General features: G+C 44.0%; 1 protein-coding gene across 1 annotated transcript; it reads left to right on the top strand.

The window, feature by feature from the left end:
• Window positions 1-2,169: 2,169 nt before the first annotated feature.
• Window positions 2,170-24,031, top strand: LOC124005648 (ETS translocation variant 1-like). The gene is given in 15 exon segments (XM_046315087.1): window positions 2,170-2,276; window positions 2,655-2,775; window positions 3,190-3,280; window positions 3,612-3,659; window positions 4,285-4,350; window positions 8,363-8,416; window positions 16,492-16,621; window positions 17,642-17,699; window positions 17,702-17,835; window positions 18,065-18,312; window positions 20,218-20,289; window positions 20,392-20,460; window positions 20,602-20,771; window positions 22,027-22,128; window positions 22,302-24,031. Coding segments are annotated over 14 exon segments (1,515 nt in total). The 5' UTR covers window positions 2,170-2,276; window positions 2,655-2,730; the 3' UTR covers window positions 22,530-24,031.
• Window positions 24,032-25,277: the final 1,246 nt, after the last annotated feature.

Genomic DNA, 25,277 nt, shown 5'->3' with positions numbered 1-25,277 from the left:
ATTTCACTGCACCTCTCCATTGTGTGTATCAATACAACATGTATTTTTTAAATGTAATAATGGCCATAGGACGACTTCAAGATTTCTACTGACATATAACATCCTTTCAACTGAACATTACATGTGTTTCTTTGATATTTTCATCAGCCATGCAAGTGTTTTGATTAATGTAATAACCAATTTGTATATTATTAGAATAAATGTTTAGAATTTCCCCCAAATTATTCGATTTTTATATTTGATAATAACATTTGAGTAATTTAGCAGACAGCTTATCCAGAGCAACTTAGAGTTAGTGCATTTATTTAGTGCATTTATAGCTAGCTGGGACAACCACATATCATAGTCTTAGTACGTACATGTTTCCTCAATAAAGTAGCTATCAGCAAAGTCAGAGCTAGTAGGGGGGGGAGTCAGGTGTGAGTGTTAGTGATATCTTTATTTTGTAAAGCACCAGACTGCTCTCACTGTGTGTCAGTGTCGTATTGACTGTGATGCAAACCTGTCCTCAGTTGCCCAGTGACCTGTGATTTACTTACAGGTCAGTGCCTTCTGCAGGTCTGAGGCACACAGCAGTGCATCCCTTACATTAGGGGAGAGCTGCAGCTTTAGCAAGTCCCTCTGGAACCACTTCAAAATGCTGTTTCCATGGTCACAAAGTGTGTGTGCTCACATCTGTGTGTGTGTTGCCTCTGATTGAGAAAGAAGGACAGAGGGAGCGTGTGTGTGTGTGTGTGTGTGTGTGTGTGTGTGTGTGTGTGTGTGTGTGTGTGTGTGTGTGTGTGTGTGTGTGTGTGTGTGTGTGTGTGTGTGTGTGTGTGTGTGTGTGTGTGTGTGTGTGTGTGTGTGTGTGTGTGTGGACGTGTTTAACTATACTTGTTGGGACCAAAATGTGACCAACTGGGGACATTTTGTTGGTCCCCACAAGGTCAAATGCTATTTAGGGTTACGGTTAGAATTAGTGTTTGGGTTAGAATTAGGTTCAGGGTTAAGGTTAGGAGCTAGGTTTAGGGTTAAGGTTAGAGTTAGTGTTTGGGTTAGAATTAGGTTCATGGTTAAGGTTAGGAGCTAGGGTTAGGTTTAGGGTTAAGGTCAGTTTTTGGGTTAAGGTTAGGGTTAGGCTAAGTGTGTGTGTGTGTGTGTGTGTGTGTGTGTGTGTGTGTGTGTGTGTGTGTGTGTGTGTGTGTGTGTGTGTGTGTGTGTGTGTGTGTGTGTGTGTGTGTGTGTGTGTGTGTGTGTGTGTGTGTGTGTGTGTGTGTGTGTGTGTGTGTGTGTGGATTGGTTATTCTATCCTTGTGGGGACCTAAAATCACAAGGATAGTAAAACAAGGAAAAACATTCCTCGTGGGGACATTTCCCATGTTCCCATGAGGACAAAGGCTATTTTAAGTTTAGGGGTTAGGTTTAGGGTTAGTGGTTAGGTTTAGTGTTAGGGGTTAGGGAAAATGGGAGAACATAAGGTTTGTGTGTGTCTATGCGACTGTGCGTTTACGCGACTGTGTGTTTACGCGACTGTGTGTGAATGCGACTGTGTGGGTATGTGACTGTGTGTGTGTGTGTGTTTGATCAAGAACGTGCTCTGAGAAACATGTTCTCAAACAAAACAAAACAGGTTCTGTACACAGGTAACCTATTTCCTTCTTCAAATGTAATGTTATGTTCTGTTAATTACTGATGACCCCTTTAAGGATGGAGCACCCTAGTCATGCGCAGTGTTGTTCTATGTTATTCTGGTACTAACTCGTTTGAGTAAATGTGAAGCTCCAGTTCAATTGCTTGTATTCAGAGTCTTTCTTATTACATAAATAAGTACTAAGTGTTAAGACACTACAATGGCATCAAGTAAAAGTATAATAAGTGGCTTTTTAAAAGCCCAATTTTTGAGAAACATTGTGCAAAGTGATAAAGTTTAAAACAGACATGCACACGCAATTACAAGCACACAGACAGACAGGCAGGCAGGCAGACAGACAGTTGTGACACTGTTCCTCACAAGTTGTTCTCTATAGAAGTTAAACACACATGATTAAAAATGTGCCTGAATGAAGGGTGGAAATCGGATCCAGTGAAAGACTGACAACCAATAGGAAACGGAGCGCCTTCTTTTTCCATGGGGGGCCCCAGAAGGCGAAGCCAAGCGGCGCCAAACCAACACTAGAGCTGAGTGTGCGCAGGCTTCAGCCGTCAGATTCAGCAGCGGGCTTCACATCGCTGACTTTTGTTTCTTACTAAATACAGACAGAAACCCGTGAATGAATGCGGCGCAGATTAATTAGGTGAGTGTCCCTATTATTTTATTTTCTATTTTGTGTTTACGACATGCTTTAGAGTATTATTTAGTACAGCTTTTGGTCACGTTAGGTGGTGTTTCTCAATATTTATCGCCATCCTTGCGCACAGCCTATAGCTAGAAGTTGACCGTTTGTAAACAACCTTATGCATAGCCTACCTCTTTACAAAGGTGAGTAAACACAACTCATTGAGAGCTATGCAGCTAATATGTCAATTATTTACTTTTGTAGGGGGATAATCGTAGTGCAAGTTCACTGCGGAGGTGTTTGTACCTTTATGAATGAAACTGTTTCAGGTCGACTACCTCGGCAAGTTTAGACGGTCCATTAATTTTATTCTTCCCCCAATCCATCTTGATATAGGGTGGTCGGACGGCACACACCGCGGACAATTCTGGCTAATTGCTTATCAATTAAAGTAGAGCATTAGCGTTGGAGAATGGATGGGGTTCAAGACCAACAAGTGCCTTATATTAAATCCAATGTGAGTGAGAGACACGTTTTTTTATACGTATAACCCGAGACCAAATAACAAATAAACAGCACTTAGATATCAGGATAATGTTATTCATTACTGTGTTATTAAGTTGATGTAAAACCTGCAAGCTGGTCACTCGGTCGCAGATGTATGAACGGATAGCGTAATATTTAAACTATTACTGTGTAATACATGATGTTATATATATTCTAAGAAATATTGTAATAACGTTATTACTAGTAATCACTGAAGTGTTGCCTTTCCTCTGTAGTTATAGGTAAAGAAAAGGGACAGGGTCAAGTTTAAAAGTGTGTGAGATGTGTGATTGATGGCCATCTATTGCTCTCTCAGCTGTCATCTGTGCTAGTACACAACAGAATCACTCCAGTGGGAGACATTGATTTGTTTCCTCCCGTTTAGAGGCCACACGGGAAGACGACTTGCAGTGAGAGACCGGCAAATGACAGAAAAAGAAAATTAATTAACTCTGACCTAGCCCTGGACACTGAAGGTAGGTAGAGCAGAGGGGAGGGAAAAGTCCATTTCACGGCTTCTTAACATTTAGCTAAATTCAATTGGTTTGTGGCCACCTGCACTCGTAAGCAAAATCTCAATTACAAGACATTCACCTGTGAAGATTGCGAGTAGCATCTGTCAGTGGCTACAGGCCCAAACTGAGTTGTTATTAGTTACACACGTGCCTCTGAATCATCCGGCCAAGCCTCCAATGGCATTCTAAGCCTATCAGCCCGTCACAGTGGAGGGAATCGTTTCTGAAGCTTTTTTTTTGTCCTGTTTTTTCTTCCCCTCCATGATTGTCCTCCATTGTTTTATTCTCCTAGAACTCTTCCAGGACCTCAGTCAACTGCAAGAGACCTGGCTGGCGGAAGGTAAGTGTTTACCCATTTACTGTAGTGCCGAAGCTCAACAAGCTCACTTGGTTTAAAAGACAGAGTAAGAGAATTGGAGAAAGGGAACGGGAAAGGTAGAGATGTAGAAAAAATTGGCCCCAAGTTCCATTCCTACTAACGTGCGGTCCAATTAAAGCCTGTGTGGAAGAGGCACCTTGTGTGTCATGCATACATTAGAGACTGTGATGAGCGTGGTCTTGAGGGAGACTGAGGAGGCTCTACCCAGAGTGTCATCACAAATTACCAGGAGAAAGCTCTCCGCTGCTCACTGTCTCTTCTGCCTTTGGCAAGAGCTAACGCACGCGAGCCGCCACCACCGCACCACCTCCACCGGTCCTCTACCATCTCCTCTCTATCGCTCTCTCTCTCTCTCTCTCTCACACTCCCTCACTCATTCTTTCTTTTCCTCTCAGCGCATCTCCCTAGAAATCATCCTCCATAGCTGTAGTATCAGCTGTCTTCTCCGTTTCTTTATCTTTCTATTGGAAGAAAAATAACGGATTGACTTGTTTTTTTTTTGTTGAGAGTTTATTTTTTTGTTTGTTTTTGTTTATTTAATTATTTTTTTCTAATGGCAAGACTTGCTCTGTGTGGTATAACTCAGACGTGATGCTTCAGGATTTAAGCGCGGGTGTCTTCTTTCCGCCCTGTTTGCAGCACAGAAGTTTTGGTTAGTAAAGAATATTGATCATATTGTACCTGTACCATTTTCGTAAGATGCATGTTTCATGTGTTTGTGCATGTCTAAGTCTGTCAACGTATTAGTCTGTCGGTTGTATCTACATTTCATCTTCTTGAATGTCATTTACATATTGAAAATGCTTTTCTTTGCATGGGACATTTGCATTAGTTTGCCATGTTTCTTCCTTACAATTGATTGCTAATAAGCTGCAATATGCATTAACAGAAAAACATGGCCTTTTATTCTTTAAAACTTTTGTTGCTACATTTCTGGATGTTAATATTGCTTTGATTACATTTAGAGTGACCTATAAATTATAATATGCAGTATGTCCAATCTATGTTATTGGCATTAGGTTTTAAAACAGGAAATCACAAAGTTTCTGACTCTGAGTAAATAGTGGTGTAAATATGAAGTAGGTTGTGGATTCAACGCGCGAGTTCTTTGTAGCTTCTATAAAAGTCATCTACATTACTTTTTAATCATTTTAATTTCCCATGTCAATATGATTGTATGCATGCATGACAAATCTTGAAGTTTGTACTTGCCGCTTGCTTAGGGACCGAAACAAGCCCACAACATTATGTGCTGTATAATGTGGTCCCATCATCTTATCTCGTATTGTAAATGCACCATGTGTTCCCTTTCTACACAAAATATAACTACGTTTATCTCTGTATGTGGGATATCTTTCTCAAAAAAATTTTTTTTAAATGGATCCTTTATTTAACTAGGCAGGTCAGTTAAGAACAAATTATTATTTATAATGACAGCCTAGGAACAGTGGGTTTAACTGCCTTGTTCAGGGGCAAAATGACACATTTTTACCTTGTCAGCTCAGGGATTCAATCCAGCAACCTTTCGGTTACTGGCCCAATGCTCTAACCAGTAGGCTACCTGCCGCCCCAATGCACTGCATATTTACTTTTCTCCTTAAATGCACTGCATTTGTGCACTGTGGACTGCATTATGGAAGACAAAAACATGCCAACATCTTGTGTCAGCTAACTATTTAAAACAAATTTCGTTTGGATTAGAATTAGGCTACATTTGGTATCAATAATGACATCATTCTTTTGTTGTTCAATCTATGTCAGTGTCAGGGCTTTTGTTCTTTGTTGGTCTCTCGGGTTTTGAGGGGAATCGAGGTTTGATGACAGATTGAACTTTTGAGGATTTATATTCAGACCACATATTTGAAATTAATCTAGAAAAATGTGTACTTATGGGAAATTGTTTAGATATTTTCTCCAGCTCTACTGTTGCGCTATGTTAATATTGAACAAGACAGCATGTTTCTTTATCCAGTAGGCCTTAGTCTCTACTGGCAGATGATTCTAGTTGTAATGTCAAGGTCTAAAGTGTAAATCCTTAACCAGTAATATACATTTTTATCATACTCTTATCAACTGTGATGTTTTTCTGGTAAGTTTTTTGAAGTTATCTTATTACATTTTCCAAAGAGGTAGAAAAATATTTCCCCCTGCTTTGCACAGGTGGATAGGCAACTTAATCATTGATGAGATTCATCTATTCTTTAATACATTTAAAAATGCTTGCAGTGTAATTTAGGGGTTTTAAAAATGAAAAGTATGCTTTGAAATAGATATTGGAATACTTTACCAGCTACTCTCTGCCAGTTAGATTATGAAGTATATACCGCAGGGCTTGTAAAAGAATAAGATGTCGTTTTAATATTTTAGTATTTAAGTGGGGGGAAAAGGCCTTGGTTCCTGATATAGATATTACTGTAAGGAGTACAGTTCTGCATGTCGTGGATCATTGTGATGTACGTTTCAAGATTGAAGTAGATTTAATAAATTACTTCCTGTCCATTAAGATAAAAAGGAATACCTACCTACCTATATCAAAGATTTATTCATTCAGGTAATTGGAAATAAGAGGAGGAATTATGGGAGACAGACTGAATTTCTGACATCACAAACCGAGAGGTTGAAGGGTTCTTAACCTGGCCATTTTGGCCAAGGCTATTTTTCTCTTTCTTTTTGGGAGTTCTTCAAAGTATCAATTTCACTTTGAAATCTATTCGGTGAGGTTGCCACAATTTTATAATACTGTAATTTTTTAAATAAAATGTTGACACAAATGTGAAAATGATAGCTGATGCAGTCTGGTCTATTGAATTCAAACTTTTAAAAAGGAGACAGTAAATCTTTTCCTCAACCCGTTCTTTTCATCTCAGCCCTGTTGTTGGCGCGCTCGCTAGATTTGTTTGAAACCTAACACCATCAGACACACAGTACTTGTAGGTACAGGAGCCTGATGGTGTTGGGCTGGGATGAAAAGAATGGGCTGAAGAAAAGACAAAGGATGTGCCACTACTACTCAGGGCCTGTGAATGGGGCTTGGCTGTTTTTCTTTTCTCTCTTCTTTTCTCTCTCTCTCTCTCTCCCTCTCTCTTTCTTTCTCTCTCTCTTTTTTTTGTGAATGGCGGCAGAGTTCTAATTTTGGTGCTCTCCCCGGGAATTTTTGCAGGGATCAGCTGGCCCATTCACAGACTGGGTCCGGTGACTCATGCATCCGGCTTCAACATCACTTTCTCCCTCTCTCCTTTCGTTTCCGCCTGTCTGTCGCCATCCTTCTTCCCCTCTCGCTTTGAACCTTGCGACTTTGTGATGCCTGCAGTGCGCGTGTGTTACACAGTGCTCGCGAACTTGAGGTAGAAAGAAGTTGTACACGGTTGTGGTGGAGACATTGTTTCCTTTTCTTTGAGTGGTCCGGCTTGCACTGGGGGAATGTTTTCCAGTCATGGTTTTGTGGTGGAGCCTGTATTTTGAATTGAGAGAAAGTTCTGGTCTGTAATTATTTGTGGTGGCAAGGTATGACACGATTTTGCACGAAAAGGTGCTTTGTAGTTCTTACAATGGCCATCTTGATGCAGAAATCACAGTGCACACCACAATCCCACTGCAAGAGGGGGCTTGGCTGGCACAAAGAATTGAAGTCAGCAGGTGCACAGGGTTTTTACAATTATACTTCAGTTGCTGTTATGTTGATCTTTACAGTATTGCACCATACCATATATAATTCATCTTTCCTAGTGTGTATCAGATCAGTCTACTGTATTGACACTTGTTTTACAGTGAACATTAGTTCACACAAGGCTGGACCTAATAGTTTTCCACCTGTTTTTCCACCACGCATATTGTGAGAAAATAGGTTTTCCCCTATTTCTATTTTGTTGGATCGTTCCTTTTCTCTCATTTTGAAAAGTGAAAATACAAAACATGATCATCTAATACCGACCTGCCTCGACATGATACTGATTCAGTGATAATGAGAATCCACCTCTTTGTGCGTAAAAATAGACGTGCTAATGACACATTTTTAAAAAATCTCTCATATTGCCGTTTGCCACAATTCTCCAAACTCGTCAAACTTCAGGGACCTAAAAAGTGCAAATATGTGTGATATAAATATGTACATGCCTAATTGGACCCTGTGCAGAGACTTCATTGTCTTAGCATTAGCCGAAAGCACAGGAGTGTGAATGATAGGTGAAACACTCTGGATTGGAGCAGAGCTGACTCGGCAGGTACAGGTGGATTCAGCAGTGGGGAAGAACCCAATTAGCTACTGTTAACAATGGGTGTTATTGCTATCGGCGTGGAGATAGCAAACTCCTGAAGCTACAGCATCATCTAAAGACGGACCAGACAACCTCAGGACATATGCAATCAAGAGAAAGTGGGGAAGAACACAATTCATTCTCCCTAGAGACTGTTATTTTAGCTTTTAGCTGCTCCATTTGCATTCTATTTGTCCGTTGGTGCATTCTAACTCGGATAAACATTGGGAGGATTCTGCATTTACATTGCTTTGTTCATGAATAGATACATGTCCATAAAGGGATTTTTTTTATGTCTTTAGAGGCTTTTGCCAAAATAAATGATTGAGAGGGTTAGACTGGATATCGTGAGTCTGGTGTTGTCCATCGGCATGAAAATCTGCTTTTCCTTTCCTCTGCTTCTTTCTCTAGCTCAAGTTCCCGACAATGACGAGCAGTTTGTCCCAGACTACCAGACTGAAAACTGTGAGTATATGATGCCACAATGTTATTGTATTTGTGTATGTATGTGTGAGTCTCTGTGTTTGGGTGTGAGTGCGTGTGATTTTTTTTTCCATGTCTGTCAGTACCCCCACCTTCACTCTCACATGTGGTCTCCGGAGAGCTCGTCTTGCAGGTTGGCAGACAGGTGCAGAAGAGAGGGGGTGGAAGAGAGATTGTGGAAGAGAGGGGGTAGAAGAGAGGGTAGAAGAGAGGGGGTGGAAAGAGGGGGTGGAAGAAAGGGGGTGGAAGAGGGAGCTATGATATTATAGCACTGGGGTTTATTTATGTAGGAAAACATCAAAATATTTTGAGTCATTTGCAATGAGTGATAATAATCAGATAGTGTTTATATAAAATAATAATAATCTCAAACTAATTTTTTTCCAACAGTATTTTATCCTCTGTAACTGTCAGCATTTGTTGTGGCGGTTATACGGGAAGAAATCCAATATGTCTTGACATAAATGCACTATACATTATGATGCACTTGGTGGCACAGTACAATGAGCACTTAAAGTGAGTGGAGACGAGGCTGTTGTTGGCACAGTGGGGTTATGAAGGAAGTCTGCCAACGTGGAGACAGAAGTGGAGTGAGTGGAGCTCAGTGGGATCCAGTGCTAGCACATGTCTTTTAGATGAGCCAAAAGGCCTGTGCAGCAGTGAGAAAGCAGGAAACTGTGTCTGTAATGACCATTACCCCCCTTTATCGCTCACATGTTAGATATTCACCTCAGAATATTTTATTCATTTCAATACTTTTATTTCTACATTTGTCTCAAGAAACTGTTTGCCTTTGAGGAACCTCTTACCAGTTTCTCTGAGCTCCGTAGACGTACAGTATGGTACATATCCACTATAGGATCCAAAATGGTTGCACAGTAACATCCATAAGGTCTTGAGGTCCCCATGTCCTTCAAAGCCATCCAGGGCCCATCGTGTCCATTGTAGTAGGGGACTGCTGACCATAGGAAACGTCCTGTTGGCATGCTGGAGCAGACTGGAGAGGCAGAAACAGATGGTGGGTGGGAGGGCGAGGGCACTGTGGTTGGGCTCTCGAGCAGGCGTCCCAGCCTGCAGGACTCCAATATGGGTTTCACCAAGGAGAGAGGATGGTGGGATTGTTTAGAGGTCAATAGAGGTAAAACGAGGTGTATGACATGTATAGTCAATTCATTCGTACGGTATGAGAAAATAGACATAGAGAACAGGTGGAAACATGGAAATAGATCACTGCGGATATTTTTGACATGTTTTTTTTTGCGCTTCATAGAGAAGCATTCACGTCCTCACTTTATCACCTCACTTGTGGACAATTTTCCCATGTCCATCAGCCATACTTAACATCACATTTGAAGGGGAAACTTCCAGACATTGAATCTTAAGGCTTTGCGCATGGAGGAGACATGTTCTTTGTCTATTACCTTCAAATTTAGTGGTTTCCAAGCTCTCATTAGCATAACTTAGCAGGGTCTGAAGAAGTACTGTAGATGGTGTAAAATGAGTCCATGTAATCAGCGGATCGGAGCTACTAACATTAACAGTAATGGCAAGCACTTACACTGTGTGAAAATTGACGTTTTTTTCCCCCTGTTGCCAAAAGACTGATATTTTATGAATGGACTGGAGAAATATCTGCCAAAAGTAGACTTCGCTGTAAATGCCAAAATACACAGTTTGTAACCCAATGCACACAACTGTCGCCCTCAAGGGGGTTTTGTGGTAATTAGGAATGATTGGCACCAAAATGACATTTCTTAGCTTGCAGCTAATATAGTGGCTGTATTGAGAAAATTCACTGTGAACGGCATAGCTGGTTGGGGGGTATTTCAGATATGATTTAAATAAGGGAACCAAAATAATCAGTGAAAGAGATTGTGTGCACTGCAAAGCGTAAAGTCAGACAAAATGCAAATACACTCAAATCTGTATTTATAAAAATCAATGATCAAAATGTTGTTTTGAATCAAATGTATAGTTTGGTTTCTAAATAAGGAATAGGGCCAAACAAACAATAGTAATTTATTTATCTAAATACTAAAATGCCAATTAATGTGGGCAAGCATAACACATGTTCATTTTGTACAGAAAACTAGCCAAAGAAGTTGACAGAATATTTGAGAAATTCAAATGAAACCATTCAAAATGGTGCAAATAACTGTCAAAAATGCTTGTTCTTAAAATGCACAGTCATTTAGATAAATCAATCTGTAGATACTCACAGCAATTTAACATGGATGGACCTGACATTCTAAAAAGATTTATCTGTTGTCATTACAGGTGATGTCTTCCATATTGATTAGTGTACCTTGGCACCCCACTGATAAATCTATTGTGACATTTCCATCTCTATTTTAGGTGCCTCTCTTAGAGCGCATGAGCTGTTCTTAACGTTGTAGTTCATTCAGTTCATGTGCATATTAACTTACTGTGTTGTAGGACAAATACATCATTTCCTAAACCATAATTATATTGAACAAAAATAGAAATGCAACATGCAACAATTTAAAAGATTTTACTGAGTTACAGTACATATTAGGAAATCAGTCACCTGAAATAAATAAATTAGGGCCTAATCTATGGATTTCACATGACAGGGCAGGGATGCAGCCATGGGTCAGCCTTGGAGGGCTGATATAAATAAAGATATAAATAAAAAATATAAATGCAACATGAAGAACGTGAAGAAGCCTGGATTTGAGGTCCTGGGCTGGCGTGGTTACACATGGTCTGAGGTGAAGAAGCTGGATGTGGAGGTCCTGGGCTGGCGTGGTTACACATGGTCTGAGGTGAAGAAGCCTGGATTTGAGGTCCTGGGCTGGCGTGGTTACACATGGTCTGAGGTGAAGAAGCCTGGATTTGAGGTCCTGGGCTGGCGTGGTTACACATGGTCTGAGGTGAAGAAGCCTGGATTTGAGGTCCTGGGCTGGCGTGGTTACACATGGTCTGAGGTGAAGAAGCTGGATGTGGAGGTCCTGGGCTGGCGTGGTTACACATGGTCTGAGGTGAAGAAGCCTGGATTTGAGGTCCTGGGCTGGCGTGGTTACACATGGTCTGAGGTGAAGAAGCCTGGATTTGAGGTCCTGGGCTGGCGTGGTTACACATGGTCTGAGGTGAAGAAGCCTGGATTTGAGGTCCTGGGCTGGCGTGGTTACACATGGTCTGAGGTGAAGAAGCCTGGATTTGAGGTCCTGGGCTGGCGTGGTTACACATGGTCTGAGGTGAAGAAGCCTGGATTTGAGGTCCTGGGCTGGCGTGGTTACACATGGTCTGAGGTGAAGAAGCCTGGATTTGAGGTCCTGGGCTGGCGTGGTTACACATGGTCTGAGGTGAAGAAGCCTGGATTTGAGGTCCTGGGCTGGCGTGGTTACACATGGTCTGAGGTGAAGAAGCCTGGATTTGAGGTCCTGGGCTGGCGTGGTTACACATGGTCTGAGGTGAAGAAGCTGGATGTGGAGGTCCTGGGCTGGCGTGGTTACACGTGGTCTGAGGTGAAGAAGCTGGATGTGGAGGTCCTGGGCTGGCGTGGTTACACGTGGTCTGAGGTGAAGAAGCTGGACGTGGAGGTCCTGGGCTGCCGTGGTTACACGTGGTCTGAGGTGAAGAAGCTGGATGTGGAGGTCCTGGGCTGGCGTGGTTACACGTGGTCTGAGGTGAAGAAGCTGGATGTGAAGGTCCTGGGCTGGCGTGGTTACACGTGGTCTGAGGTGAAGAAGCTGGATGTGGAGGTCCTGGGCTGGCGTGGTTACACATGGTCTGAGGTGAAGAAGCTGGATGTGGAGGTCCTGGGCTGGCGTGGTTACACGTGGTCTGAGGTGAAGAAGCTGGATGTGGAGGTCCTGGGCTGGCGTGGTTACACGTGGTCTGAGGTGAAGAAGCTGGATGTGGAGGTCCTGGGCTGGCGTGGTTACACGTGGTCTGAGGTGAAGAAGCTGGATGTGGAGGTCCTGGGCTGGCGTGGTTACACGTGGTCTGAGGTGAAGAAGCTGGATGTGGAGGTCCTGGGCTGGCGTGGTTACACGTGGTCTGAGGTGAAGAAGCTGGATGTGGAGGTCCTGGGCTGGCGTGGTTACACGTGGTCTGAGGTGAAGAAGCTGGATGTGGAGGTCCTGGGCTGGCGTGGTTACACGTGGTCTGAGGTGAAGAAGCTGGATGTGGAGGTCCTGGGCTGGCGTGGTTACACGTGGTCTGAGGTGAAGAAGCTGGATGTGGAGGTCCTGGGCTGGCGTGGTTACACGTGGTCTGAGGTGAAGAAGCTGGATGTGGAGGTCCTGGGCTGGCGTGGTTACACGTGGTCTGAGGTGAAGAAGCTGGATGTGGAGGTCCTGGGCTGGCGTGGTTACACGTGGTCTGAGGTGAAGAAGCTGGATGTGGAGGTCCTGGGCTGGCGTGGTTACACGTGGTCTGAGGTGAAGAAGCTGGATGTGGAGGTCCTGGGCTGGCGTGGTTACACGTGGTCTGAGGTGAAGAAGCTGGATGTGGAGGTCCTGGGCTGGCGTGGTTACACGTGGTCTGAGGTGAAGAAGCTGGATGTGGAGGTCCTGGGCTGGCGTGGTTACACGTGGTCTGAGGTGAAGAAGCTGGATGTGGAGGTCCTGGGCTGGCGTGGTTACACGTGGTCTGAGGTGAAGAAGCTGGATGTGGAGGTCCTGGGCTGGCGTGGTTACACGTGGTCTGAGGTGAAGAAGCTGGATGTGGAGGTCCTGGGCTGGCGTGGTTACACGTGGTCTGAGGTGAAGAAGCTGGATGTGGAGGTCCTGGGCTGGCGTGGTTACACGTGGTCTGAGGTGAAGAAGCTGGATGTGAAGGTCCTGGGCTGGCGTGGTTACACGTGGTCTGAGGTGAAGAAGCTGGATGTGGAGGTCCTGGGCTGGCGTGGTTACACGTGGTCTGAGGTGAAGAAGCTGGATGTGGAGGTCCTGGGCTGGCGTGGTTACACGTGGTCTGAGGTGAAGAAGCTGGATGTGGAGGTCCTGGGCTGGCGTGGTTACACGTGGTCTGAGGTGAAGAAGCTGGATGTGGAGGTCCTGGGCTGGCGTGGTTACACGTGGTCTGAGGTGAAGAAGCTGGATGTGGAGGTCCTGGGCTGGCGTGGTTACACGTGGTCTGAGGTGAAGAAGCTGGATGTGGAGGTCCTGGGCTGGCGTGGTTACACGTGGTCTGAGGTGAAGAAGCTGGATGTGGAGGTCATGGGCTGGCGTGGTTACACGTGGTCTGAGGTGAAGAAGCTGGATGTGGAGGTCCTGGGCTGCCGTGGTTACACGTGGTCTGAGGTGAAGAAGCTGGATGTGAAGGTCCTGGGCTGGCGTGGTTACACGTGGTCTGAGGTGAAGAAGCTGGATGTGGAGGTCCTGGGCTGGCGTGGTTACACGTGGTCTGAGGTGAAGAAGCTGGATGTGGAGGTCCTGGGCTGGCGTGGTTACACGTGGTCTGAGGTGAAGAAGCTGGACGTGGAGGTCATGGGCTGGCGTGGTTACACGTGGTCTGAGGTGAAGAAGCTGGATGTGGAGGTCCTGGGCTGGCGTGGTTACACGTGGTCTGAGGTGAAGAAGCTGGATGTGAAGGTCCTGGGCTGGCGTGGTTACACGTGGTCTGAGGTGAAGAAGCTGGATGTGGAGGTCCTTGGCTGGCGTGGTTACACGTGGTCTGAGGTGAAGAAGCTGGATGTGGAGGTCCTGGGCTGGCGTGGTTACACGTGGTCTGAGGTGAAGAAGCTGGATGTGGAGGTCCTGGGCTGGCGTGGTTACACGTGGTCTGAGGTGAAGAAGCTGGATGTGGAGGTCCTGGGCTGGCGTGGTTACACGTGGTCTGAGGTGAAGAAGCTGGATGTGGAGGTCATGGGCTGGCGTGGTTACACGTGGTCTGAGGTGAAGAAGCTGGATGTGAAGGTCCTGGGCTGGCGTGGTTACACGTGGTCTGAGGTGAAGAAGCTGTATTTGAGGTCCTGGGCTGGCGTGGTTACACGTGGTCTGAGGTGAAGAAGCTGGATTTGAGGTCCTGGGCTGGCGTGGTTACACGTGGTCTGAGGTGAAGAAGCTGGATGTGAAGGTCCTGGGCTGGCGTGGTTACACATGGTCTGAGGTGAAGAAGCTGGATGTGGAGGTCCTGGGCTGGCGTGGTTACACGTGGTCTGCGGTTGTAAGGCCGGTTGGACATCAAATTCTCTAAAATGATGTTGGAGGAAGCTTATGGTAGATAAATGAACATTAAATCATTCTCTCTGGTGGACATTCCTGCAGTCAGTATGCCAATTGCATGCTCCCTCAAAACTTGAGATATCTGAGGCAATTGTGTTGCGTGACAAAACTGCACTTTTTAAAGTGGCCTTTTATTGCCCCCAGCACAAGGTGGACTTGTGTAATGATCATGCTGTTTAATCAGCTTCTTGATATGCCACACTTGTCAGGTGGATGGATTATCTTGGCAAAGGGGAAATGGTCACTAACCAGGGATGTAAACAACATTGGAGAAAAATAAGCTTTTTGTGTTGTCTGGGATTCTTCATTTCAGCTCATGAAACATGGGGCCACCACTTCACATGCTGCGCTTATATTTTTATTCAGTGTATGTTCACTAATAAATACATGTAGATCACAAAACAGTAAACAATATGTCTCTGTTACTTATTGTACCTCTTGCCATAAGCCTTTAATTAGCCAGATAAGGCTGCAGCCTCTGTGTCTGCGACGCCTGTGACGCCGTTCGACCTCGTCAAAGGTCTCCCCTCAGGAGGTACCACTTTGACCACCGATCGATGAGCCGTAAAGGTCACGCCCCACCGAGGCCAGCGAGACCTGTGAACATCCCCTGTGCTTTGCCCCAACGTGCCCCGTGCATCAGTCCCCTGGGACACAGGCGTCAGATGGGGTGTTGACAGATCGACTCCTCCACACAGAGAGACTGTGACACTGTCACACAGGCCAAGCTGTCAGTCACCAGTGAGAAACTCAAAACATCCGCTTCTCTCAGCTCCTCAACCCCTAAACTACTTCCTCAGTCATCAGCTCTGGAAAGGGCTTGTTTTCTAAGGCCCATTCTAGAAAAACTGGCCCGGCAATCCCCCAGGTAGACAGTTGAGCATGGTTCTAGCCCTAAATAACCAGAGAAAAGACAAGCATTTTTAGTGCTTTGTTTAGTTTGATTGATTTTCACTTCCATTCATGATCGGTATCTACTTTGTTTTGACGTCACTGTGGGTCGGATGCAGATTTTAACATGAAGATTGACAAACCACTTCCTGCGAACGGTAACGAGGAAATGATTGTGCCATATTCTCTGCATAAGTAAAGCACTTTGGGTTTATACTCTCCTCAGCAGTTGTGCATGTGCCTGGTGCAACCGCGTGTGCATGTTCGCGCACGTACGTAGCCTATGTGTGTTTATTAGCGGTGACACGCTAGCTCTCCAGGTACCCGGGACTGACTTGATCCTGAGTGACTTGGTTTTCATCACCGTGGCCAATTGAATTAGTGTTGATCATGACTCAAGATGATGGGATGTTAATCAGGACTGATTTGGCACTTAACAGCTTCTTAAATGCACAGGCCACTGTGGGAAACTGGGCATAGGTACAGAGAGTGGGTTCAGATCAATGGGCCTTGTTAGTGTTGTCTGGACAGTATTGGCAGTTAGCTGAAACGTAATAGGGATTTACTGGTGTCTAGCCCTGCTTTGAGATTGTCATATTTCAGGAAGGAAGAGACTCCCATTGTGTAACTGCGAGAAGTGAGTTACAGTGAGTGATGAAGACTGGGATTCTGGACATAGAAATAGTCTGCATAGATATTCCCTGTCCTTCGGGATAGCAGTGGAGTAAGATGAAGTACTGGACATGTATGCCTATTACCCAAGTGTTGAATAAGGATTTTGTATGTGGTGGAAGGGCCTTTAACATAGGTTTACTTTTCATGGGGACTATATGACTATTGTACATTTGGACATATAGAGTACTGATAAATAATGAATTAGTTACTGAATAAATGTTTCAACGTCACCAATCTAAAGTCTCCTCCTCCATCCTCCCTCCTTCCTTCACTCCCTCTCACACATGCATGTCATAGTGGCATTCCACGGACTGCAGCTGAAGATCAAGAAGGAGCCCCACAGCCCCTGCTCCGAGCTGGGCTCCGCCTGTAGCCAGGAGCGGCCCTTCAAACTCCACTATGGGGAGAAGTGCCTGTACAACATCAGGTAGGTAAGCCACAGCACCAGCCTCAGCTTGATAAAATAAGTATTAACAGGTTGAAAACATCCGAGCTCTCTGCATCAGCCAGTATGACATCACATGAGGTTCCACTTTCCCCTGTCTGGAACCAACAGAGCCAGATTGCACACAAAGAGATGGACTAACACACAAAAATGAACATTATAGGTTTTGGTGGTTTGGAAAATATCCTGTGGGATATTGAAGTTGTATTTATTTTACCTGTAGTGAAATCTCACAAGGATTCTGCAGGTAAATCTGGTTTGATGAAAATGAAAATGAATCACATTTTGTACAGTCTTTTTTCATCCCCACAGGTTGTCCAATATATCGCCACGCTGTTAGATGGATAATGACTGCTTCATTATGATTGCTTGATAAACTACAGTACTTCTGGCTTCCCACCCTGTTTTCAACGTTGTATTACTTCCTTCCATTTTGAGAATTCAAGACATTGGAATTGCAGCCATTCCCTATGAAACAAAAGGCCAGGTGCTGTGCTAAATGTTTCAAGTGGGATGCGCTTGACTTGGGGAATAGATCTTGGATAATATACTGTCTACCTAAGGTGTTTTTTCAAATGAACCAAAATGCCTATGGCACAATAATTGCCTAGTTACATCAAATCGTGAATTGATTTGACTTGTGATATATGGCATTGTGATATATGCTTGCGATATTACAGTGCCGTGCACGTCAAGGGTCATCATGAAGATGTATTCTAGAAGAGGAAACACAAAAGTATTTTAAACCCTGAACATACGCTAAAATATATATTTATATATTCTTAAAGAAGGAAAATGTGTCAAAATTCAAGTTCAAATTTTTGCCCGAAAAGTTTTTAAACTGTCATTTTGACAATAACTATAACATAAAAGACGATTGGATATGGAAAAGGATAGCGTTCAAATACTAGGCCACACTACAATGGCTTCTGTCAAATGGCATGCGTCGACATAATGTAAAAACAACAACAGACTGATCCCTCCACCCCGTGTGTCTCTCAGTGCCTACCAGCAGCACAAGCACCCCACAGGCATGAAGCCCTCCAGCCCAGCGACGCCCCCCCTGCAGCAACCCCGTGTCCCCCCCTTCGTAATGGCTCCCCCACGGCCATCCCCACCCCCAAACCAGACAGGACGTACCCCCACCTCCAGCCCTCCCAGCCCCTCCCGGACAACACTTACTCCATGGACCACAGGTAAAATGGCACTAACAAAACATTATCGACATAGTTTCAAGTGCACATTTTAAGTTTATTTGATCATTATAGTACATTCAGTACAGCTTACCTGAATCCCGATGTACCATTCTAATTATACACAACAGGTTGTAAGTTTTAGGTATAAAAATGTGTATTGACGTCAGTCCATCTGTCTCAATCGGTTATCATGAGAATTTGTGAAAATGTCATTTTCTTGCCTTTTCAGATTTCGACGTCAGCTGTCGGAGCCCTGCCACTCATTCCCCTCCCCACCGTCGATGTCTCGGGACGGAAGGCCCATGTACCACAGACAGATGTCCGAACCCAACATCCTGTTCCCCCCACAAGGCTTCAAGCAGGAGTACTCCGACCCCTTGTTTGAGCACCCTGCCATGGTAGGGGCGCCCATTCCCCCCACGTACCCCCCCTCCATGATGATCAAACAGGAGCCCAGGGATTTCACCTATGACTCAGGTGAGTGGGTGTGTTAGTTGTCCTCTTCTTTTTGGGGGGAGGAGGTGGTGGTAATAGAGATGCAGTAAAATGTGTTGTATTTAATATTGTGGTGTCATTGTCTTATTTAGTCTTTGGTGTTTTAGTAGGATCCCTATTAGCTGTTGCGAAAGCAGCAGCTCCTCTTCCTGGGGTCCAACACAGGACACGAAACATGAGATAATACAGAACATTAATAGACAAGAACTGATCAAGGACAGAACTACACACCTTTAAAAACATCACACAATAGCCTACGTATCTATACATACAGCCTGCAGGTCTTGCTTTGTGGAGTGTGGTGTCAAAAAAGAGTTTGTTTATTACGGACAGACCTCTCCCCACCTTTACGACCGTTGAATCTATAACCTTGGTTAGAGCTATAGAAACATGTAGCCTACTGTATATTTATATTTTAGTGTACATCATTAGAGAAATAAGACAAAATTCGGACAAAGGAGACTCTTTTCACTCAATAATATCACCAAATACTTGAGCATTTGGACCCACCACAGCATCAAACCACCCTGTTTTTAATCAGACCAGATAGTTGTCATTTGAGGAATGGGCCTGTTGATTGGATTAACCCATTATTAGCGCAGGGGTTTCTGGTTTGGGTGTCTGTGCCGGGCTCCATTTCCTGTGGTGCTCTAATGTCTGTGCCTGGTCACAGTCCTCCCCCGCAGAAGGGGTGGTGGGGTGTTCTAATCCCGCTGGCTTCATTCATAAGCTAGAGCCAAGGAGAGATTACTGTGGAGTGGTGCAATAGTGTGCCCAGTCAGGGTGGAATGTGGCGTCCACTCTGCTGCCTCATGCAGAGAAAGATTTCAATATAAACAGCACTGAGCTCCCTTTGAGTTGGCCTTCTCTCTGTAACATGAGCCCTTTTCAACAGGGACATGTTCATAAGAGAGCGCGTACAGAAAACATTTGCAACAGAAGACAAATGTTTCTATATCCAGGTAGTCCTCACTATTTACATCTGAGCTATTCAGCAGGCTCTCTTATCCAGAATGACTGACAGTAGTGAGTGCATACATTTTCACACCGTTCCCCCGTGGAGTGGAACCCACAGCTGTGGTGTTGCAAAGCACCATGCTCTACCAACTGAGCTACACAGGTTTATTTCAGTCTGTTGTCTTCAGTTTGGTGCCTAATGAACACCACCCTGCAAACATTTACGCAGGTTTCCCAAGTATCTCGATGGCGTGGATGAACAGAGGGAGCCCTTTTCCAGCATGTTTTATATCCCAGATTGACCATTTAGGCGAATTTATTAGCAGTCATTCTGCAGCTTGTTTACTAGACCAGGCCTGTGGAGAGGATGGGAGGGGAGCCTGGTAATTTCATTAGCAGTAATTTCCTCTACAAGCCCATTACTTTGATGAAGTTCAGAGAAATGTTGATGGACCCTAAATGAACGGGGTTAGTCATTTTATTGACCATTCACTTTGTAACTGTTTCGGCCCTTTGATTGTAACCAGCAGCTGTAATGTTGTAGGAGGGCCAGACATATGTAATATTATACTGTTGTAAATAGTACCAGTAAAGTTGCAGTCAGTGAAACAAAGCCATCACAGCCATCATGCTTCACTGCTGAAGAAACAGAATGAGCCGAAAACATGCCCAACATTTTATGCTACATTCACTACGATGCTGCTAATAGGTTATCTTGAGCTTAGCCTAGACTACGACACTGCACTGTTCAGGACTAGTGTCATATTGTGCGCTTAGTGTTGGCTGAGCTCCAGTGTCATGCTAGAAGACATGTTCTTTAATCAGGGGCAGTGGTGCAGTGAGTGAGCAGTAACTGACTGCTCTCAGATAGCTGATACTGTCCTAATGCTCCCTTAAGGGCTTCTAACACCCATTCTTCCCTGTCTCCAGTAGAAGTGCCTAGCTGCCATTCTGTCTACCTGAGGCAAGACGGCTATCTGGCTCACAGCAGCAGGACTGAAGGTGAGGGATGACGCTTGGAGACATGCATGTTGGTTGGGTTATTCATCCCGTCCAAGTTGCCGTTTCCCTAACGTGATTTCTCAACACTGTCTCGTCTCTCAGGCTGCATGTTCGATAAAGTCGCAAGACATTTCTACGACGACACCTGCGTGGTCCCCGAAAAGGTTGAAGGTGAGATGTCCAAGAGTCGACACATAACCGGCTGCTTTCACTTGGAATTTCAATCAAAGATATTAATTGAAACGTGAAATAACAACCTCCCCTCCATCCCTCCCTCCCTCCATCCTCCTCCTCCCTCCACCCCCCCTCTAGGTGACATAAAGCAGGAGTCAGGTCTATACCGTGAAGGTCCAACCTACCAGCGCCGAGGCTCACTGCAGCTCTGGCAGTTCCTGGTGGCTCTCCTGGATGACCCGTCCAACTCTCACTTTATCGCCTGGACCGGCCGGGGCATGGAGTTCAAACTCATCGAGCCAGAGGAGGTGAGTGCATGTCTGTCTCATCATATTCCACATGGAGTATCTTTGTCCCTTCAAGCAACAGTGACCAGCTTATTCTGATCATTGAAGTGAGTTTGAGGTGAAATCTGTTCTTCAAACGGTCAGAATAATGTGTTAGGAAACGTTTGAACGAGGCAATGTACCGTACTGACGTTCCTTTTCTATTGCCTCACCCCGTGCTAAAAGTATGAAATCTGATCAAATCAAACACACTGTCAACCGGAGAGTGGCCTACTAAATGTTTCAATGAACCTGTTCCTAAAAATATAAACGGTGTTGACGGTTCTGCCCTTTGAAATGGAACAGGTCTGGGTTTGTGCGCTCACATCGCAGACAGAGAGGCACAGTCAGTGTCTGGTGTGTTGGTAGGGTAATGGTTAGAGGAGTGTGTGTGTATGTGTGTGTTGGGGGGGGTAACTTGGCATCGGTCCACATGGCCCAACTCAGTGGGACCAGCCAGCTGCAGCGAACAGGGGGGCATTCATACCATCAGGTGACCAAACGCGCTAACTTTGGGCCGTAAATTCTGCCTTTGGCCCGGGCAGGTGTAACACATGAATGAGCACATGAAAGGGGGTGCATCGTTTTTAGTGTTGGGTCCAGGGAGGGAGGGAGAGGGAGGGAGAGGGAGGGAGAGAGGGAGAGAGGGAGGGAGGGAGAGAGAGGAGAGGGAGAGAGAGAGAGAGGAGAGAGAGAGAGAGAGAGAGAGAGAGAGAGAGAGAGAGAGAGAGAGAGAGAGAGAGAGAGAGAGAGAGAGAGAGAGAGAGAGAGAGAGAGAGAGAGAGAGAGAGAGAGAGAGAGAGAGAGAGAGAGAGAGAGAGAGAGAGAGAGAGAGAGAGTAGGGCTTTAGAATGGAGGATGGGAGGTTGTGTGGTCTGGTAGACAGGTGCTGTAACATCTGCTGCCTGCTCCACTGGGTGGGTGACAAGTTCCTAATGAACACATCCCTGTCAAGGGGTGTGGAGTCTGGTTCCACTCTAATTGCTGTTATTAGGAAATATGGATTAGTAAGCTCTGACATGAAGACAACGTCATTGCATTTTTACCGGGAAGTTGTGCAACAGGGGGGCGTGTTATGTTCTCACCTCTTATTATGCACAAGGGATATGTTACAAGACTGAAGCCACTAATCTGTACAATGGGATCCTTCTATGACATTCTGGTTCTATTCATTTCAGCATAACCATTTCCCCTTTGTTTATGTGTGTCTGTCTGTTCGTGGATGTGTGTGACAAAGGTTGCACGTCGATGGGGAATCCAGAAGAATCGACCTGCTATGAACTACGACAAGCTCAGCCGATCGTTACGCTATTACTACGAAAAAGGCATTATGCAGAAGGTAAACGAGAGGCCTAAGGCGGCACCCTGACAAGAGACATATGACGATGGTTCCACGTTTGATTAGCTGTAATACCGTCTTCTCCATAGTCAACCATGGGCTCTGACAACTGTCCCTTTGGGGACAATACATTTCATCTCATTTCATCTTATCTAATCTTATCTTATCCCCAGGTGGCAGGGGAGAGATACGTGTACAAATTTGTGTGCGACCCCGAGGCTCTGTTCTCCATGGCCTTCCCTGACAATCAGCGGCCCGTGCTGAAGACGGACATGGAGCGGCAGATCAACGAGGAGGACACAGTGCCGCTGTCACACTTTGACGAGAACATGGCCTACGTACAGGAGGCGGGGCCCTACTGCAACCCGCCACACCCGTACAGCGAGGGCTACGTTTATTAACGTAAAGCCCCAGGACGCCGAACTGGTGTACTTCACAGTCGCTACGAACGGAGGGGAAAGACTTTTGTCATTCAGAGGATCCCGAGTCACCCTCTCTCACAAACACCACCCCTTTTTCTTCCATTTTTTTTTTTTTTTTGACGTCCAAGCTGTGCTGCAGGATGGAGAGTGCACTTTATGGACTGACTGACAGTTTGTGAACCTGCGGGGGCTAGCTATGTAATTTAAAGGAGGGACCCCCCCCCCATAAGCATGCCGTATTCGTATGAGACAGGACTCAAAGGCCAAAGGTCACATATGGACATATTCCTGCAGTCTAGGCAGCTGAATCCTCAAGAGCTTGAAGAAAAAAAATCCTCCTGATCTTTTCGACAGCTACAGGAAGCATCCTCAATTATTTCTTTCATTCCTCTTTTTGTTCAATTGCCCTTTCATCTCCATCATGTGTACTTTCTTACTCATTTAAGTGAATAATGCAATGTATCGTAATGACATGCTTTTAAGATACTTTTATGGTGAAGTGACATAATTCTAGACTTGAAACAGTACCGTAATTATAACAATCTTAGTTGACATCTACATGCTGCCTTGCTGCCAGTTTTAAACGTGCCCCTTTGCCAGTACTGACTGACCCACAGTGCATCATGATATGACTGAGTTTTGGGTTCCTTTTCAAAACTGCATTGACTGTGTAGACCTGTAGGAATTCCACAAGAAACGATCAGATGCAGACAAATTCACCCTAAACATACTTTATTATATGTAATGCAAATGACCTGTATTCAAAAGACAAACGAAGCAGAGACTGTACCTTATTTAGTCTTTGCAGTGTTGTGTATATCACACCAGCGGCCAACTTAATGATTTACATATGTATAACAAACATTTAATTCTGATTTGTCCTACATGATACGACACAAATGTTTTTTTTTATGTCAATGATGTGTATTAATTCAGCCATAACACGAGTTATCCAATATTTCAAGGCCACAATGTGGGAATTGTACAAAACAAACATTCCCTTTATATCCTATCACACAATGTTGTTGTCCCCCTTTTAAAACCAAACGTAATGTGAGGAATGGATACAAACAAAGAGTTCAATCAAATCATATCTAACTTTTTCCGTTTTGTTTGTAGACAAATGATGTACGTGTTGCATTTGAATAAAAAGGTATCAGAACTATTTTGAATTTTCTAGTATTATAAAGATCCATGTTATATCTGAAATAGGGTTTCCATGTATAATCAGGGAAATGCACATTGGTTGCTGCTTCGAATTGTAACTGTCATTTTATAGTCTAAGAATAATGGCAAACTGCAATCTGCAATTCTGCGTTCTGTGTTTAAGTGTTTTGTTTAGTCATATGTTTTGTTTTATATTCTTCAAAAAGGGAAAGAAATGAAGTCACCACGATGAAGTTCTGTAAAAAAAAGTATACAGGTTGTGAAGGAATTAGCAATAGACAAAATTCTGTAATAAAATAGTGCTGAAAAACTGGTACATGCGTGATTGTCACCCATGAAAATATATACATTTGTTTTACCATGAATACAATATTTTCAGATTTATTAGCAAGTAAACATTTTTAAAGAGAATTGAAGTATGGGATCTTGGTGAGCTATCTACTGCAACTACTGAAATAGAACATATCATTTTTAAAGATAATTGAAGTATGGGATCTTGGTGAGCTATCTACTGCAACTACTGAAATAGAACATATCATTTTTAAAGAGAATTGAAGTATGGGATCTTGGTGAGCTATCTACTGCAACTACTGAAATAGAACATATCATTTTTAAAGAGAATTGAAGTATGGGATCTTGGTGAGCTATCTACTGCAACTACTGAAATAGAACATATCATTTTTAAAGAGAATTGAAGTATGGGATCTTGGTGAGCTATCTACTGCAACTACTGAAATAGAACATATCATTTTTAAAGAGAATTGAAGTATGGGATCTTGGTGAGCTATCTACTGCAACTACTGAAATAGAACATATCATTTTTAAAGAGAATTGAAGTATGGGATCTTGGTGAGCTATCTACTGCAACTACTGAAATAGAACATATCATTTTTAAAGAGAATTGAAGTATGGGATCTTGGTGAGCTATCTACTGCAACTACTGAAATAGAACATATCATTTTTAAAGAGAATTGAAGTATGGGATCTTGGTGAGCTATCTACTGCAACTACTGAAATAGAACATATCATTTTTAAAGAGAATTGAAGTATGGGATCTTGGTGAGCTATCTACTGCAACTACTGAAACATATCATTTTTGTTCATTTCCACAGCCAATTTTACCACAAAACCTCTTATTGCATAAAACACAAATATTCTGTAAGGTTTCAAAACCGCATTACTCAGTAAGGATAAGATGTTGTAGTTCATAGATTTACTGACAGGCATAGACAAATTTAGAGCAGTTCAACCAAGCATGAGTGGGTTGGTGTAGAGAAGTGCAATGGAGAAAAGTAACTCGTCAATTTCCAGGTTGGTGGAGATACTCTCTACCGCAAAGCATTTAGCCAAAAGTGACACCCAAAGAAAAATCAATGTCTAATTTAAGGTAGTATTTTTTTCATGTTGGACAATTGTTGGTGTCTTTTGTTCCTACTCTTAAAAAGCTGTAGTGTCAGTAATGAAAAAGTAACACTGCCTTAAAGTTATTATTGCCTCTTGTAAAAGTGTCACTCGCAAAAAAAAAATCAATGGCTAATTTAAGGAAGCATTGTTTAATTG

Source organism: Oncorhynchus gorbuscha, linkage group LG19, assembly GCF_021184085.1.
Source record: "Oncorhynchus gorbuscha isolate QuinsamMale2020 ecotype Even-year linkage group LG19, OgorEven_v1.0, whole genome shotgun sequence".
Taxonomy (NCBI): Eukaryota; Metazoa; Chordata; class Actinopteri; order Salmoniformes; family Salmonidae; genus Oncorhynchus; species Oncorhynchus gorbuscha.
This window is presented reverse-complemented; position numbering and strand designations above follow the sequence as displayed.